The 18,268-nt window shown below is 32.3% G+C and overlaps 4 protein-coding genes and 2 long non-coding RNA genes across 7 annotated transcripts; 5 read left to right on the top strand and 1 right to left on the bottom strand.

The window, feature by feature from the left end:
* Positions 21–2,428, bottom strand: LOC104729367. 2 transcript variants are annotated; one of them, XR_758263.2, is made up of 7 exons: positions 2,133–2,428; positions 1,892–1,950; positions 1,720–1,797; positions 1,414–1,487; positions 691–748; positions 427–491; positions 21–270 (listed from the first exon to the last, which is right to left on the bottom strand). It is a non-coding gene; the product is annotated as an uncharacterized LOC104729367 (long non-coding RNA). The 2 variants fall into 2 exon arrangements; XR_758262.2 differs by having other exon boundaries at positions 1,720–1,950.
* LOC109128080 lies at positions 6,046–6,821 on the top strand. Its single transcript, XR_002034525.1, has 3 exons — positions 6,046–6,138; positions 6,317–6,443; positions 6,742–6,821. It is a non-coding gene; the product is annotated as an uncharacterized LOC109128080 (long non-coding RNA).
* On the top strand, positions 8,092–10,184 carry LOC104729366 (rhamnogalacturonate lyase-like). The gene is made up of 8 exons (XM_019233840.1): positions 8,092–8,256; positions 8,371–8,517; positions 8,618–8,724; positions 8,830–8,923; positions 9,020–9,161; positions 9,264–9,429; positions 9,535–9,651; positions 9,761–10,184. The coding sequence occupies exons 1-8, from the start codon at positions 8,101–8,103 to the stop codon at positions 10,128–10,130; spliced, it is 1,299 nt and encodes a 432-aa protein (XP_019089385.1). The 5' UTR covers positions 8,092–8,100; the 3' UTR covers positions 10,131–10,184.
* Positions 11,299–13,912, top strand: LOC104729365 (probable cinnamyl alcohol dehydrogenase 6). The gene is made up of 6 exons (XM_010448303.2): positions 11,299–11,467; positions 11,592–11,705; positions 12,623–12,912; positions 12,988–13,211; positions 13,286–13,439; positions 13,551–13,912. Exons 1-6 carry the CDS (start codon positions 11,361–11,363, stop codon positions 13,757–13,759), a joined length of 1,098 nt encoding a protein of 365 aa, XP_010446605.1. The 5' UTR covers positions 11,299–11,360; the 3' UTR covers positions 13,760–13,912.
* Positions 14,581–16,298, top strand: LOC104729364 (cinnamyl alcohol dehydrogenase 7). Its single transcript, XM_010448302.2, has 4 exons — positions 14,581–14,771; positions 14,876–14,989; positions 15,077–15,744; positions 15,945–16,298. Exons 1-4 carry the CDS (start codon positions 14,686–14,688, stop codon positions 16,148–16,150), a joined length of 1,074 nt encoding a protein of 357 aa, XP_010446604.1. The 5' UTR covers positions 14,581–14,685; the 3' UTR covers positions 16,151–16,298.
* On the top strand, positions 17,094–18,268 carry LOC104729363 (casein kinase II subunit beta-3-like). Its single transcript, XM_010448301.2, has 4 exons — positions 17,094–17,476; positions 17,569–17,658; positions 18,018–18,051; positions 18,154–18,268. Exons 1-4 carry the CDS (start codon positions 17,266–17,268, stop codon positions 18,221–18,223), a joined length of 405 nt encoding a protein of 134 aa, XP_010446603.1. The 5' UTR covers positions 17,094–17,265; the 3' UTR covers positions 18,224–18,268.

Here is an 18,268-nt window from a genome sequence, read left to right as displayed (position 1 = left end):
GCTTAATAAAATGTACAGTATTGTTTAAATATCCCTATATTAGTAAAAGAGAAGTACAACTTTCTCATTGCCCGAAAATGCTCCTGTCGAAATTTCTCTTAAAACATATCATTAAGGTTAAAGGTGACTTTTAAACCTATTGAATCGGGTTTAAAATTAAAAATTACCCGACAATTAACAATTGGATATCCGGATAGGAATTGATGGAAAACTATATTAACACCTTCCCTCATGTAACAATGGGCTATTTTGGGCCTCCAGAAAAAAAGCCTGCAAAATAGATTTTAAGTTTCGATAAGTCTACATTACATTATCTAAGATATCATTAAAGAGAGAAACTATAATCTATTCAATTGATTGAAAACGATATTCAAATAAAAATAATTAGACAGATATCAATCTTCTAGGACTATTCCAAAATCTTACCAAACCGCGTTTTTAGTTATGTCTTTCATTCCTAATTCAAACTCCGATTTATTTTGAATCCTTAACTGCACCAAGAAAATTGATCATCATTGTTAAGAATTGTTAAGAAATTGTTAAGAATATATTACATAATTAACTACTAAGATTTGTTTCCAAAATTCTACGAATATACCATAAAATATACTATCAAATTATACCTAATGGAAACTACGTGACGACTTCCTATAAATACTATGATACTTATCGAATCGTAAATCACCATACCTTCTTCACTTTCTCCTTTTTTCTTTCAAACCTTCTCCAATGGCTGCCGAGAATGTCCCTACCACAGATTTGCAGTCCATTAAGCCATTCAAAACAGGATGGAAAATTCATGTCAAAATCATTCATTTTTGGAAGCAAAACACTGTATATTCCGAAGAAACCATTGAAATGGTTCTTGCGGATATTTCAGTAAGCTTACCGAACTCTTTACTAGGTTTTACAATTCAAATGTACTGTTATCTATTGTTAGTGTTTTGAAGTTTAATATCTTTCCCTTTGTTAAATAGGGTACCTGATTTATGCAACTGTTAAGAAACCACAGTTTGGAAAGTTCCAGAGACTGATCAAGTAAGTTTACTGGTAATTTATCCCTAAAACTTCTGTTCCGTTTTCTTAAAGGACCATTAAGTGACGAAGATCTGAGGACTTATGATGGAGTTGTATATCCATCATACAAGGAAGCATGTTTGAGAAGAGGATTAATAGAAGAATAAAGTATTTGTTTTTTTATGCTGCTTTTTAATTTTTGTTTGTTTCAATTACTTTCCCTATTCCTATGTTTTGTTATCATTTTCAAGTTTCAAATAAATGACAAAGAATAAGTTCTTATAGATTTAATCTTTATTATAAAAAACACAAAAACTAATCTTCCATTTTCAAGCAATTAAAGGAACTATAAGCATAGGAAAAGTATTATTAATAAACAAACAGATTAGGATATACCTTCAATTTTTTCTCTGCTAAAACTTATCCTCTCTTATCAATAACTTTTCCTCCAAAAAAAGTTAAACAATGTCCTGACATTGAATCAAAAAAATACTTACACCTGGTCAGTATATTACCAATTATTCCAGATTACATTTTCTAATTCTTTCAATTCAATACGAAGCCACAAAAAATTATCCTAATGTACTTCTTTGACGATTACTTACACATTAACTAAAAACTTCTAGAGTAATAAAGAGTTCACAATTCGGAAAGTTCTACAAATTTAAAACAAAGATTGAAAACTTCAGAAATTAAGCTTACTGTTTATAGCTTCATGTCATTATACTCTATTGTAATAACCTGTGTTACTGGAAACTACATCTCATTTCATTTCCTGGACTAAATTGCAAAAGAAATTAATCAGTAAGGATTTATTATTCCAAAAAAAAAAAAACAATCAAACAAGATTTTAAGAAACAACTACTTATCTTACGGATATTATGATGTCTTTATATATATGCTTCGGTTAGTTTGTATAGGCTTTCACATGTACTGAAAAAATACATGAAACATGTCAACTAATCAAATACGGTAATGATATACATACTATTTTTAATATTAGCAATTATCGTTTTGAAAACTGATTTGGAGATATAGAGCCGTACAGAAAGAGTATAGACATGTAAAATTGAGGAAATATAAAGAAAAATTATTCATAATATCTAGCAACTTACCAATCCAATTGGTAAGATAAAACGGGTCGCTAAAGCCATGGGTGAAAACTGAATCATCCGATTGATAGCACCATCATCTCCATAGACAAACCCAATTGATTCGACTAATCGGAGCTTCTCTCATTTTACGATTTTTTGTTTTCTCTTCAAGATTCAGTGGATTGAAGAAGTACTGAACTTGATTTTACCCTCTTTTCTGAAAAATTGATCTTGAGAAAATGGAGATGAAAAGATTGATCGATTCCCAATTGAAGATGAAACGATGGAAACGATGGAGATGAAAAGATTTATTGATTCCCAATTGTTTAACAAACATACAACTTTGCAGATAATAAGACAGCTGTTTAAAAAAAAACTTAATAGAAAGCCCACCGAAAACCCCATCATAAATATCAAAAAAAAGTTAAACACAAACCCAAATTTGTTGGTGGACCTATTTATAATACAGCCCAATTCAATTACTCACATAATTGAATACATTTTATAGAATCACATTTAAAAGTCATAAAGTAAAAGTAATTATATACATTATGGTGAGCACATTGGCGAATACATTTCGCATGTATACGATGCGTAAAATATATATATATATATATATATATATATATATATACTATTATGTACAACTTCGTATTAATAAAGATAAAACGTGTGAAATAATATTCAAGTAATCGTGTTTCCACAACCACATGTTAAGTAAAATGTTTTTTCATTCTATTAATCTCAAGAAAGTTTTGTTTAAATTAATTATTTCTAAAAAAAGATATGGCAAATTTGACAAAGATAGACAATATAATAAACAGATACTATCACTACAAGAAAATCTGGCTAAAGCCACAAAACATTTTGTAACCATGCTTCATATTTCGTGGCTATATTGCTTATATCCTCGAAAAACCACAACAAAAATTTGTGGCTATAGGGTTGTAGCTATTTTGTTTCGTGTCTATTTGCGGAAATATAGACACAAAATTGCTACAACAGGTTTTGTAGCTAATAGCTACAAATTTGCAACAAATTTGATCATGTCTAATTGTTCCGATTAGACACAAATAACCATAAAATTTGTTGTGGCAATTTCAAATTTTTATTTTAAAAAAAATACCAAAATAATTTATTTTAAAAATTAAATTAAAAATAAATACAAAAAACAAATTAAAATTTCAAATATTTACAAATATATTCTCAGTTATTCTCCTCCTCCACCGTCACCGCTCCTCCACCACCACCACCACCTCTTCTAATGAGTCCGCTCACAAATCAGCTTCTTCACTGTCTCCTCTTCATTCTTCTCCACTACCACCCCATCTTCTCCACCACCTCCTCCGCCTGGAAAAACCTCCTCCGTCTGGAAAAAGACAAGAACAAGCTTAGTAAAAAATATGACTTTAAGCAAAAACAAGACTCAGATCCAAATAAAAAATTCAAACAAAACTTGAAATCAAATTCGAAGAAGAAAGAACTAAAAAATTTCCAACGGATTACCAAAAACAAGTCTCAGATCCAAATAAAAAAACTTATGTGAAACCCAAAATCAAACTAACTGAAAACTAAAACCCCAGATGTAGATATGAAAACAGAACCTTCGAGATTAGATTTGAATATGGATAAAGGCCAGAGCTGAAGGGAGATACGTAGAGTCACATTTGCAGCTGTTCTTCAATAATAAGAAAGATGAGAAAGAAAAAATAGGGTAGATTAGAGTTGAATCTCGCCTGTTTTCAGATCTACTTCTTTATTTTGTACAGCCGAGATATATTTGAGAGAGAGGCAAGTAAAATAGAAGGGAATCCAGGGTTTTCATATTTATTTGTGTAGCCACGAAATATTTTGTGGCTCTACGTGGCTATATCATTTAATTTGTTTCACCAAAACTTTACCGAGAACATAATCTTTTCTTTTTTTCCAGTTAGCTACGAACAAATTTGTGGCTATCCGAAGCTATTACAGATTCTTTTAAAAATAAATCATATTGTTTGTGTTTAGAAATTCATACATTCTTTAATTAGAATATAAAAGTTAGAAAATGATAATTTTGTTCTTTTATTCTTGTATTGTGATTGGTGATAGATTTTGATATATATTTTGGTACATATGTATATATAATATATAAATATTACATAGTATAAAGTTTTTACATGTTTATCTGTATATGGTTTATTTATAATTAAACATTAATTAGATTTGGAAATTTTATTTTTATTATAAGTGTTGGATTTATTGTTTATATTTGTTTACATGTTTAAAAGTTTAAAGTTTAGTGGTTGTATTTTTAGGATTTCAATTTGAGGTTTAGAGTGAAAAAAGCCACATAGTAATCACAAATAAATTACAACTAACAAGAAATACAGTATTTATCAAATTAGCCATGATAAATTTATAGCTTTGATCGTAGCTAAATAGCTACATATTATTCTCTTGCTAATTTGTAGCTAATTAGTCGCAACTAGCTATAAACTGTTGTTTGTGGCTAATTAGCCACAAATTTGCTACAACTTAGCTACGAATTAGCCACAACGTTATTTTGTGTCTGGTTTGTGGCTAATATACTATGGCTACAAAAAAATTGTGGTTGATTTGTGGCTATAACTAGTTTTTCTTGTAGTGTATAACATCTTCTAAATTGTTATCCGTTTTAACAACAATAAAATATTCCCCCGCGCTGTAGCGCGGGTCGGGTCCTAGTTAAGAGTTATAAAAAGTGTTGTTTGATTCTCCTACACAAAAAAAAAGTGTTGTTTGATTACCCTACCAAAATTTTCGGGAATTTGTTTAGCTTTGTTACAACAGACTTTATGTAATGGGGACATATTCTTTTCATAGTAGTGAAGAAGTGAAGAAGTGAAGAACTGGATTTTGCATGGATCAATTGTAGATGCATTCTAATATTTCTACAACCACTCTTAAAATATTTTTAAAATTCTGTCAATCATGTTGTTTAAAGAACATAACTGATCGATTTTACTTGTTGTTCGCCGGTGAAGAGCCAAGGAAAGTTTTTTTTTTTTTTTTTTTTGTAAACGTGTTTGCTTGTTGTGTCCTCGATTATGGTCTAAGTTCGGGTGTTGATCTAGTTATTACACCTCATATTTGTGTCAAACTAGGTAATTTCAGTTAATAATATATATCAATATTATATGCATGTACCTCTATTTAATAGTATATATCACTAAACTAGATTTTCATGACTTGAATTCAGTTTTGTTGGATTTGATTATTTAACAATTATGTACCTTCTTTTATTTGATGAAAGATCTTAAAACTCTTAAATTCATTTTCAAAAGTTTTTGATTCAAAATTTAAAATGATTAGCAATGCGTTAATAGGTTCATGCATGTCCTTTAACACTTTGTAATATATTATTTTCAAAATTATAACTATTTAGTTCAATATGTCCTCTCTAGAATATGTGTTTATCTGGATTATTGTCAATAAAAATCAACAAATCTTTAATTAAAAAATGTAACTTTTACTCTTTTATAATATCTTAGTCAAAAAAAAAAATATATCCTTATAATAGTTTTGGTCAAAAAAATATACAAATATTGATTACATAAATAATTTGACCCCCAATAAAATAAAATATTGAGTACACTTGGGCATAATCTATTACTTCAAGATTTTTTTTTAAATGATGTCAAATTTGGAAATAAAGATATCGTGTGCATATATATAGTTTCTTAACTTACCCTCCATTTCACAAAAGTAAAAGAAAACAGATTTGAGGGAGTTTATTTTTTTAGCTTTCATGGACAAATTATAAATATACACACCTAGCAGCTCCTACGACTTTGTATCTGCGTCGTAACAGGTTTTGATCTCTGTTTTTGTTACGCAGAGATTAATAAAATGGTTAGGTAACTAACAAATTTTACGAGAGATTTTTATTTTTTATTTTTTGGGTATAAGGTTAAATTGGAGAGATAACTTTTTCGGTGGAGATAGCAAATTAAGCTGCCAAGGAATCCAAGAAAGAGAAGATAAACGGAAAATTTTCTAAGTAAAAGTACGTGCATGTTTACATATATATTGTAGTGATATATTAAATGTCAAAGGAGTTTTAGGCAATAGTCGTCATATAGATCTAGATCACAGTTTATACAAGAGGTTGACCAACTAATAGTCATGTGTCTTAAATATCATTTTAAGGTGTAAGAAATATTGTCTTTTCACTGTTTTCTTAGTCGAAGGTTTTGGTGAATCGGAGGAGATGGCATACGGAGCTGCGGAAATGAAGGCTGATCGGTTCATGACTAAACTTTTCGTACTCATCTTCTTTCTTCAAGGTGTTCATTCTCAATCATCATCACGGTACGTATGCGCTCTTAACTTCTATGTCTTTTAAGTTTTAACTGAATTGGCGGGTTCTACAAAATTTTGTATATAAAATTGTTGAAACATAATTAGATCGTTGTAAGAAGACTTGTCTTTTACAAAGAAAGCAAATTATAGGAAAAATAAGAGAGAATAATTGTGTTTAATTTGTTATATCGTAATATTTGTTGTCAATGAATCGGTTCTATGAATCAACACATATTGAAGTGAACATTCTGATTTTTTTTTCCATAATTGTAATTCTTCTTAATACTTGTAATTCTTCTTAATACAGAAACAGATTAAACATTGCAAAACCTGGCCACACAGATGCTTCTCCCCCGGTCACGCTTAAGAAAGTTGGTCGTAACCAAGTACGGTCCAAATGTCTAATATCATCTTCTGAATCTTTAGTTTAAATAGTTATGCTACTAGAAGTCTAGAACGTTATATTCTTCTTATATATAGAGTATTTCGGTCCAGGGAAATTGGTTGTATATGCTGACAAAAAAAAAAAATGGTTGTATATGAGATTTATGATGCTTATGTTTTTGTTGACTAAGGTGATCGTTGATAACGGTATCATCCAAGTTACATTCTCAAGTCCACAAGGCTTAATAACTGGAATCAAGTACAATGGCTTTAACAATGTGTTGAACGACCAAATCGAAAATCGCGGGTAGGATACATATAATTTTAATTTTATATATAGCACGTGAGAAAGGTTACAAGAGTTTTCGTCTTATATAACTTAACCACTATATATATATATATATATATAGGTATTGGGACGTAGTATGGTATGAACCAGGACAAATACCGTTAATCGATTAGTAAGTTTCGAATCTCTCTTCCTATCTTTTTGATTATATACATTTCTCAATCGAAAACTCACAAATATATCATATAAAATCTTATGATTTAACAGTTTAGTAGGGACAAAATTCGATATTGTAAATCAAACAAGTGAGCATGTAGAAATTTCATTTTCGAGAACATGGCACATCTCTCAACGGGACTCAGTAGCCCCATTAAACGTAGACAAACGGTACGTCAATTTGCAAGAGATAAAAAAACAGTAGTTATTAACTTTTTTTTTTTCTTTCCGGGAGAAGTTAAATTATATATAAGACGATTAACTATGATTGAGAATATTTCTCTTTAAAGATATATTATACGAAGTGGTGTATCGGGAGTACACATGTACGCTGTGTTGGAGAGGTTGAAAGGTTGGCCTGAAGTGGACATGGACCAAACCAGAATCGTCTTCAAACTTAACACAACAAAGTAACCATTAATTGTGTTTTATCATATTTAAGCTAATATTGCATGCTACGAATGAAAAATAATAATTTTTTTTACAATGTTGCAGATTCGATTTCATGGCTGTATCGGATGATCGGCAGAAAATTATGCCTTTCGAAGCAGATCGAGATATCCGCAATGGTCGTGCTAGTCCATTGGCTTACAAAGAAGCTGTTCATTTAATAAATCCACAAAACCATATGCTTAAAGGGCAGGTATATATATAAAAATTAATCCAAAAATGTTATATACTTTTTTTACCCTCCTGTAAACTTATATATAGCTTTTATCATAATTATATAGTCAAAAGTAAAATAAGTCGGGTGTGACGCAGGTAGACGATAAGTACATGTACTCAATGGAAGGCAAAGACAACAAAGTACACGGTTGGATATCGTCAGACCGACATGTTGGGTTCTGGATGATTACTCCCAGCGATGAGTTCCGTGTCTGTGGCCCCGTCAAACAAGATCTTACTTCTCATCTGGGTCCCACCACTCTTTCTGTGAGTACTGACTACTGAGTACACATATCCTCTTTTAATTTTTTTTTTATGCTTCAATATTTCTTATTCGATTTTACGATTTGTGTGTGTGTGTGTGTGTGTGTGTTTGAAAAGATGTTCACAAGTGTACACTACGCGGGAAAAGATATGAACACAACATATGATAGCAAGGAGCCATGGAAGAAGGTGTTTGGTCCTGTTTTTGTTTATCTCAACTCGGCCTCTTCTCGTAATCTTCTTTGGACCGACGCTAAACGACAGGTCTCGTTACCATATCAGTGACCCATTGATTCATTCGATTTTGTGTTATATCATTATGATTATCGTTACAAATGGTTTTAAAAATTATTTATCTATATAGATGGTTTCCGAGGTCCAAAGCTGGCCTTATGAATTCGTGAAGTCAGTAGATTACCCTCTCCATCACCAAAGAGGAACAGTTAACGGTCAATTCTTTGTCAAAGACAGGTAAAATAATTATATCCCTTTGATTGTTCTTACATGCAATGATATATCTTCAAAGTAATGTTTTTCAATCTAATGTGAGAAATTATTATAAAAAATAATTTGTAGGTACAACAATAACAAGGAAAACTTATTCGGGAAATTTGCTTTTGTGGGATTAGCATTACCTGGTGAAGCTGGTTCATGGCAAACCGAAAACAAGGTACTATACTATGTGACTTATGATCAGTGTACCAATGTCAATCGGACGAAACTAGCGGATTTTAATTTTCCCCTTTACAACAAAATCTGGACAAAGGGATATCAATTTTGGACACGAGCAGACAATATGGGGATGTTCACAATAGCGAATGTTCGACCTGGGGATTATAGTCTCTACGCGTGGGTTCCTGGATTTATCGGTGACTATAAATACGAACGTGACATTACCATCACACACGGTACGTGTACACTGTTATCTTCCTTGTTAAATTTAAGATGGGCCACAGCTGAAAAATAGATAAGGCCCATTAATAGGCCCAAGTTTGGTTTGGTTTATATAGGTGAGGAGATAAATGTAGGATCCATAGTGTACGAGCCACCGAGGAACGGTTCGACATTGTGGGAGATCGGAGAACCGGATCGAACCGCCGCAGAGTTCTATATCCCAGATGCGGACCCAACCCTTTTGACCAAACTCAATCTTAATAACGCAAATCGTCAAGACAGGTAACAGAATTAAGCATCAACTCGTCCATTAATTACTAAATGGTGTTTTATTTAAATATACTAATTAATGGTTTTTTATTTAATTAATTTGATGTAATAATACAGATTTAGACAATATGGTCTATGGGATCGTTACAGTGATTTGTATCCACGAAACGATCTTGTTTATACTGTTGGAGTGAGTGACTATACAAAAGACTGGTTCTATGCACATGTCAACAGGTAATAAAAATATATTTTGATGATCGATCGATCCAAAAATATGTTGTTGAGTTACACAGTAATCTCAGACATTAATACAAATAATATATTTCTTGTAATACATATATAGGAAAGCTGGAAACGGGACATATAAAGCAACGACATGGCAAATTAAGTTCAATTTAAAAGCAGTGACTGAACCTGCTGGAATCTACACACTTCGAATAGCTTTGGCTTCAGCCACAACTGTTAATCTTATGGTTCGGGTCAACGAAGCTAATTCCGAACCAGTTTTTATCTCTGGGCTAATAGGTCGGGATAACGCTATCGCGAGGCATGGGATTCATGGGTTGTACAGATTGTACAATATCGATATCCATGGAAAGTTTCTTAGGGTTGGTTATAATACGATATATCTTATTCACGGTCGGGACAGATCTGATTTTTTGTCAGGTGTAATGTATGATTATCTTCGTTTGGAAGGTCCTTCCGGAGTCTGATATATATGGGTTAAACTTGTTGCTTGTACGGTTTATATCTAACACTAGATTAGGACCCGCAGGACAAAATATTTATAATTAAAATACTTAAATTATAAGTTGTATTTGTTGATTAAATATATTATAATTGTTAAATAAACTATATAATACCGCAATATAATTTAATTTTTACATAATATTTATTTAATCAATTTAATTAGATATGTCTATTTTCTGATACTGACAGTATTAACAAAATAATGAAATGATGTTTTATTCGTGTAACACCGAATTAATGATATTTATTAATTTATACAAATATCGATAAAATCCGTCCCCATATATAACCCTGTCCCGAGATATTTTAACTCACACTATATCATCTTAATTTTTAATATTTATTGTGTATCTACTGTATAATATTTATCATATTTAACTTTTTAAAAGTTTTAAATATTTTTTATATTTAACCTTTTAAAAATCTTTAAAATAACCGGAATAAACCAAATAAAAGTTTTTAAAGTTTAAATGCCTGATAAATCAAGCTTTCTACTCATTTGTATTCATAATTATTTTGGTCTCTTTTATATTATGACTCTAAACCATTGCCCAAATTTTTTAGACGATGTGTGATATTGTACCCGTATTTTTTATTCATATATTGGCTAATATATGTCCGTTTTTAAAATTTTGTATTATATCATATGCAGGAAAAAATCACAATTTTTTTTAACTAAATATATTATAAAATAATTCAAGATAATTTAAATATAAATTCAAATAAAAATGAAAGAGAATCATATATTTATTTTTGAACGAGGTAGAAAGATTTCTTTATTTTTTTAAATCTTACCTATAATTAATTTTGAAATTTTGGTAACTAATATTAAAGTCAATGCATTAAATGTAAAAACTTTCCAAAAAATATTTTTGAGCAAAAACTGCTGCAAAAATACTAGTATAGATAAAACTTTTAAAATTATATCAATTTTATAGTTGACAAGAAAAAAATTTATATCAAATATTACAACTTCAATTATCATGATATTAGTTAGAGTAAAATATATTAATAATTATCTTATGGTGTATATGAGAGACCTAAAGTCAAACTTCTACAATGAAACGACAGCGTTTGGATCTAATTTGTATTCTCTCATTCTTATATAAAAAGATAGCTGGCTACTCAGTTAGTCAGCTTACTCTTGTCCCTAAATTGTTCGAAAGAAGTATAAATAAAAAGAGTGAGAGCAGATGGAGAGATCATCATCATCAGAAGAGAGAGAGCAGAGCATAGAGGCTTTTGGATGGGCGGCAAGAGACTCCTCAGGCTATCTCTCTCCCTTTGTCTTTTCTAGAAGGTAACGCTGCCTCTGTGATGATGGTGTTATTACACATGCATGCGCATGATGATGGATCGATTGTTTAATTTAGTCATAGTGATGATGTTACGTACATGGTGATGATGGTATGTGCAGTGTGCAGGAAAACAGGAGCAGAGGAAGTGAGAGTGAAGGTGTTGTATTGTGGAATATGTCATAGTGATCTTCATTGTCTCAAGAACGAATGGCATTCATCTATTTACCCTTTGGTTCCTGGGTACGCAATTCTTTTTTCTTTTCCACTGTTTCGTAAATTCTTCTGTTATGGTAAAAAAAAAATTATTATCTTTAATTGTATCGTTATATCATAGTCCTAGTGATCTTTGTTTTTTGATGTTAAGATTGATTGTGATTAGATCCACAGTTTCCACCACTATAGAATTCACAATTACGATTATAAACAATATAAACTTCGATAAATGAATATCTAGTTAAAAACCCCGAATTTGTCTAGTATGATATGTAAGATTATATTTGGTAGGTAAAATGATATTTTTAACATATGTTTCAGAAAGTATTAAAATAGTGGATTTGGTTGGTAAATTACTTAACTATTAGAGATCAGGATCATAATTGAGTGGAACTAAATGTGGCAAATTCTCGTTTGTCCACTGTTAATAGTGGAGCACTTACTTAGCTCTTTTCTTTCGGCTAGATTATATATTGTTGAGAAAATCATTTCGGCAGATAAATTAATTATTACACTCAAATAAGTTTTGCCAAAAATGAGCACTCACCTTTATTATTAGTTATTACCATCATTCATCACTTAAAGTTGATTTCTTTATTTAAAAAAAATCTACACGCACAGATCAAAACTGAACGTTATGAAGATATTATAAGTGCAACACAAACTAAGCGTGAGTTATATGTAACTAAACAACTATTCCCTTTGTTCAAAAAAAAAAAAAAAAAAAACTATTCCTAAAACCAAATTATGACTAAACATAAAAAATTGTAAATAGTATGTAACTTTCACTGAAAACTATCAAAAATAATATCTCATTTATTCATTTTTCTCTTATTTTTTAAAAAGTAAACTGTTTGAAAGCTTATGATGATATATTTAGTTTAAAATTCAAAAAGATTAACATTAATCAAATTTTATTTTGTTATTAATGTTGTTTACTGCAGTCATGAGATTGTTGGAGAAGTGAGTGACATAGGGAGCAAAGTAAGAAAATTCAATCTTGGAGACAAAGTTGGTGTTGGATGCATAGTAGATTCCCGCCGCGCGTGCGAGAGTTGTCGTGAAGATCAAGAAAACTACTGCACCAAAGCAGTCGCAACCTATAACGGAGTTCACCACGACGGAACGGTTAACTACGGTGGATACTCTGACCACATCGTCGTCGATGAACGTTACGCCGTCAAAATTCCACACACGTTGCCTCTAGCTTCGGCCGCACCTTTGCTTTGTGCAGGTAATTTAAATCAAATATGATAATATTAAAATATCGCAACATTTTCAATAATACAAAGTAACATATTATATGTAGGCATCTCGGTGTACAGTCCTATGAAGTACTTCGGATTGGTCGGACCAGATAAACATATCGGAATCGTGGGGCTAGGTGGTCTTGGACACATTGGGGTGAGATTTGCAAAAGCATTTGGGACTAGAGTCACGGTGGTTAGTTCCACCTCTGGGAAATCTAAAGATGCTCTTGAAACTCTTGGAGCTGATGGGTTCTTGGTTAGTACTGATGAAGACCAAATGAAGGTAATCTTAAACCATATATATCGTTATGCATATAGAATGTAAAAAAATGTTATCAGATTTTAAATTTATGTTAGGGCGCAATGGGAACAATGGATGGCATAATTGATACTGTTTCTGCATCGCATTCGATTTCACCTTTAATTGGACTACTCAAACCCAACGGTAAACTTGTTCTACTCGGTGCAACGGAGAAGCCATTTGATCTATCTGCATTTTCATTAATCATTGGTATGAATTTACAACCCTAAGTAATAGACCGTTATATATAAGATTAGTTAATTTATTCAACTTTTCATACCTAGACTATTTGAGTGCTATGACGGAACCCTTATGCAACAGGAAGAAAATCCGTAGCGGGAAGTGGGATTGGAGGAATGCAAGAGACACAAGAGATGATTGATTTTGCGGCGGAGCATGGCGTAAAAGCAGAAATTGAGATCATATCAATGGATTATGTGAACACCGCCATGGATAGACTCGCAAAAGGGGACGTTAGATATCGATTTGTCATCGACATTGCTAACACATTGGCAGCTACTAGACCTTGATTTTTTTTTTTTGGCCAACGGTACTCAATCTTAGCTAAACTTGATGTTGTTGTATGCGTATTCAGATAAACAATAATCTGAACTGTTTTTTTTTTCTTTTTTTCTTTTTATAAATAGAGTATGATTAAGTGAATATAATCCCAGTGATTATGATTTGAAGATGTAATGAGGACATTGAATAGTATGAACCGAAAGTAACAATCAAATTACGTTGTCAATTTTAAATATGCGTATATTATCCAATGGATGGGACTTAACTAATTTGAAAGCGAAAGAACTACTAAATGTACAGCTTTAGTTTGGTTTCATTACATTTGCAAAAGAAAAAAAAAGTTTGGTTGCATTACATAAATGTCATTTAATATTTTGAATGCAGGTTTTATAATATTATTTCAGTTTTATACCTATTATCTTATTTTATTGATCGGTGAAATTAAATTAAAAAAAAAAAAGAAGAAATAAACTAATATAGAAGTGTAAATTGTCTCACATGCATGTGGTTGAATTAAGTTCCATGCATGTGCGTTGATCTTTAAAACTTTGGTGTGGAAGGTATCTCTCCGTATAAGTGTTACCTCTGGACCATGCTACATGCCAAAGTTGTAAAATCAAGAGAACGGCCTTAAACTGAACACATCAGAACATCAGTATCAAAGAGGTGAGTTGATATGGCCATGACTCACGACATCACAGTACTACTGCTAAAAACTGAATTACGATTAGGGACCATCTATTCTCGTGGACGTGGTTAATATGGTCCTTGTAAATTATATTAATGAGTAATTGTCATCATTCTCATCGGTTCCACAAGCCTTTGCTGTATAAAATCCGATGTCTTTCCTATATATCATTGTATCGAAACTTCTCAATTATTAGTGTCACTCAAAAAAATATCTCTCAGTCCCATTCTCTTATTGTTTTTCAAGATGGGAAAGGTTCTTGAGAAGAAGGCGTTCGGATTGGCCGCGAAAGACGAATCTGGAGTTCTCTCTCCTTTCAGTTTCTCTAGAAGGTTAACGAATATATTAATCTCTAACGATTTTGTATCGCATGATATCCGATATATTGTTTTTGTTCTATTGAAATTAAGTTTTGGTGGAGTTTTAATGTATATAGGGAGACGGGAGAAAAAGATGTTAGGTTCAAAGTGTTGTTCTGTGGAATTTGCCACACTGACTTGAGTATGGCCAAAAACGAATGGGGCGTGACTACTTATCCTCTTGTCCCAGGGTAAGACAAAATTTCTATACTCCAAAAAGAATAACAGATTTTATTTTTAAATTGAATCTTTGAAATAGCTTTGATACTACTATTCAGGCATGAGATCGTGGGCGTGGTGACTGAAGTTGGAGCCAAAGTGACCAAATTCAACACTGGAGACAAAGTAGGAGTTGGCTACATGTCCCGCTCGTGCCTGTCATGTGACAGCTGCAGTGATGGCGAAGAGAATTACTGTCCAAAGATGATCCTAACATCCGGAGCCAAAGACTACGACGACACCATGACCCATGGTGGTTACTCCGACCACATGGTGTGTGCTGAGGATTTCATGATTCGTATTCCTGACAATCTCCCATTAGACGGTGCCGCACCACTACTCTGCGCCGGAGTCACGGTCTTCTCCCCAATGAAGTATCATGGGCTGGACAAGCCCGGTATGCACATTGGTGTGGTGGGACTAGGCGGTTTGGGTCATGTAGGAGTGAAATTTGTCAAGGCTTTGGGTAATAAAGTTACGGTTATTAGTACTTCCGAGCGTAAGAGAGATGAGGCGATTAATCGGCTTGGTGCGGATGCCTTCTTGGTTAGCCTTGACCCAAAACAAATGGAGGATGCAGTGGGGACTATGGATGGTATAATTGATACCGTGTCTGCGACCCATCCGCTTCTTCCGCTGCTTGGTTTGCTTAAAAATAAGGGAAAACTTGTTATGGTTGGTGCACCTGCCAAGCCACTTGAGCTGCCGGTCATGCCTCTCATCCTCGGTACGAGCTTATTCGCCAATCATCTGTTAATGTTATCTTACGTGATATGTTTTTTTTTAATTCAAATTAAGCTTTCTATCAACAATTGACCATTTAATTTGCGTTGTATCGCTACATAATCAAATCTACCAACTTTTAAGAGTCCAGTCGATAAAAATTGGGAATATGTTTTTTCTTTTTCTTTTGTGGTTGTGTAATAGGGAGGAAGATGGTGGTAGGAAGTATGATAGGAGGTATAAAGGAGACGCAAGAGATGGTGGACTTGGCTGGAAAACACAATATCACGGCGGATATTGAGCTTATCTCTATGGATTATGTCAACACTGCCATGGAGCGACTCGCTAAGGGTGACGTTAAGTACCGATTTGTGATTGATGTTGCCAACACGTTGAAGACTACTCCTTAGTCATACAACTTGAAATTTGAATTTCCACAAAGCATGTTTCCTTGTTTGGTTTGTTGTAATAAGTTTTGTGTGTATTACTAGTCTACTACCACGCCATGTGCTTTATCAAATTAGTAAACTTGAATAAGTTATTTACTATAATTAGCTTTATGATAGAAGCTTAATTCAGATAAAACATTTTAATTGGCAATATTTTAAAACTAAAAATATATTCAAAATTAAATGTAGTCGCTATTTCTGTTGCTTTCAATTTGGTCTTGCTTGTGAACTCTTTGTTTTTCTTGGTTATATCAGACAACATGAAAAAATGTAGTCGATATTTTTGTGAAAATGAATATTAAGGTATGTGTTGGGTGGGAATGATAGAAGCATTGTTGTTTGACCGACCCTAGTTTAATTAATGAAAACAGTATGATTTAATTAAAAGGATTACTAGAAAGTACTCTCTTGGCCAAATTTAGTAAGACTATTTAATTTACACTAGTTTTTTTGGAGTATTAACTAATGTATGTATATTAGTAGAAAATTTTAAATGATTCTAATCTTAGCAGTTAGCAGTGTATATACGGTTTTAGTAGAACAAGATACATATGGACCACGATACACGTGAACAAAATTACAAAATACATTGTTGAGTTTGAGCAAATAATGTTGAAATTAAAAAGAAAGAATTACTCAAATGTTATCCAAAAGTTGGTTTATTACTCATATCTATAAATCTTTTGAAAATTACTAGAATGTTTAGTGTCCTGGGTGTAATTACAATTTACCCCTTGGGTTTTGATTCTCGAATTTGAATAAAAACTTAAAAAAAAAATACACATCAGCAAATTAAAATACACATTATTTTCGATTTTACATGTCACTAAACAATTTTTTTTCAGAATTTGACATTGATTTTTTCTTGTTTATGTCAAAAAGGAAAATCAAACCGTTTCCACTGTTCATAACCCAAAAAAAAAAAAAAAATCTCTCTCTCGTCGTCTCACATCTTCTTCTCTTCTTCTTCACTTTACCAAAATCACCGATTCGATTTTAAGGGTTCGGACCTATCAAAGCTTGAGAAAGTGTGAGACTTTGAGAATCTAAAGCTTTTGTTCTGGAGGAATCGAATTATGTACAAGGAACGTAGTGGAGGAGGAGGTGGTTCGTCAAGATCGGAGATCCTCGGTGGAGCTATTGATCGGAAACGAATCAACGATGCACTCAATAAGAAACTAGAGAAATCTTCAGCTTCCAACACCACATCTAGGGTTCTCACTTCTAAAGACAAAGATCCCTTTTCATTCACATCTACCTCCACTGCTAAATCTCAGCTTCCCGATGGTTTGTTTCTTTCTTTCTTTCACATCTGTGGTTTTTTTTGCTGTGGTATGTTTTAATTTTAATTTGCATTGTTTTTAATGATTCTTTTGCAGTGGAATCTGAAAGTGATAGTGAAGGGTCTGATGTGAGTGGATCGGAAGGGGATGATACATCATGGATCTCTTGGTTTTGTAATTTGAGAGGCAATGATTTCTTCTCCATCGATTCGTTTTTTTTTAATTCTTAAACTTAAATCAAGCTTTATACTTTGTTGGTGTTTGGTATGTAAATCCAAATCGACTTGTTTTTTTGATTAGAAACAGAGGGATTAATTTTTTTTTTGAATATCTCATGAATCTGAATTTGCATTTATTGCAGTCTGTTGATTATTGAGTTTTTTGGTGTTTTGTTAATCAAAAATTTCAAAACGATAGCCTGTGGATGTTGAAGATGTGGGAAGAGAGATTCAGATAATGGATCATCTGTCTCATGAAGTTCTATGATTATAATGCTTCCTTAATACTTCATTTGGCCGTAGTTGTTTACTTGTTTTCATTTGCAGGGTATAGTCATTTGCAGGATATAGTCATTTGCAGGTATAGTCCTTAATACTTCATTTGCAGGGTATAATCATTTGGCTTGTTTTCATATCATTTTTTACTTTGACAACTAAGAAAACGTTTATTCTTTTTGGCCAGTGTTGATGTGATTTTCTCAGGAGAAACTTGCCCTCACTCTTGGATTGAAAAGGAGGCAAAGAAGAAATGATTTTGAAAATGTTCTTTTTTTTATCAATAAGAACTCCACCATTGG

This window comes from Camelina sativa, chromosome 12 (genome assembly GCF_000633955.1).
Source record: "Camelina sativa cultivar DH55 chromosome 12, Cs, whole genome shotgun sequence".
Lineage (NCBI taxonomy): Eukaryota > Viridiplantae > Streptophyta > Magnoliopsida > Brassicales > Brassicaceae > Camelina > Camelina sativa.
Note: the sequence above shows the minus strand (reverse complement) of the source record. Positions and strands in the feature narration are given on the sequence as shown.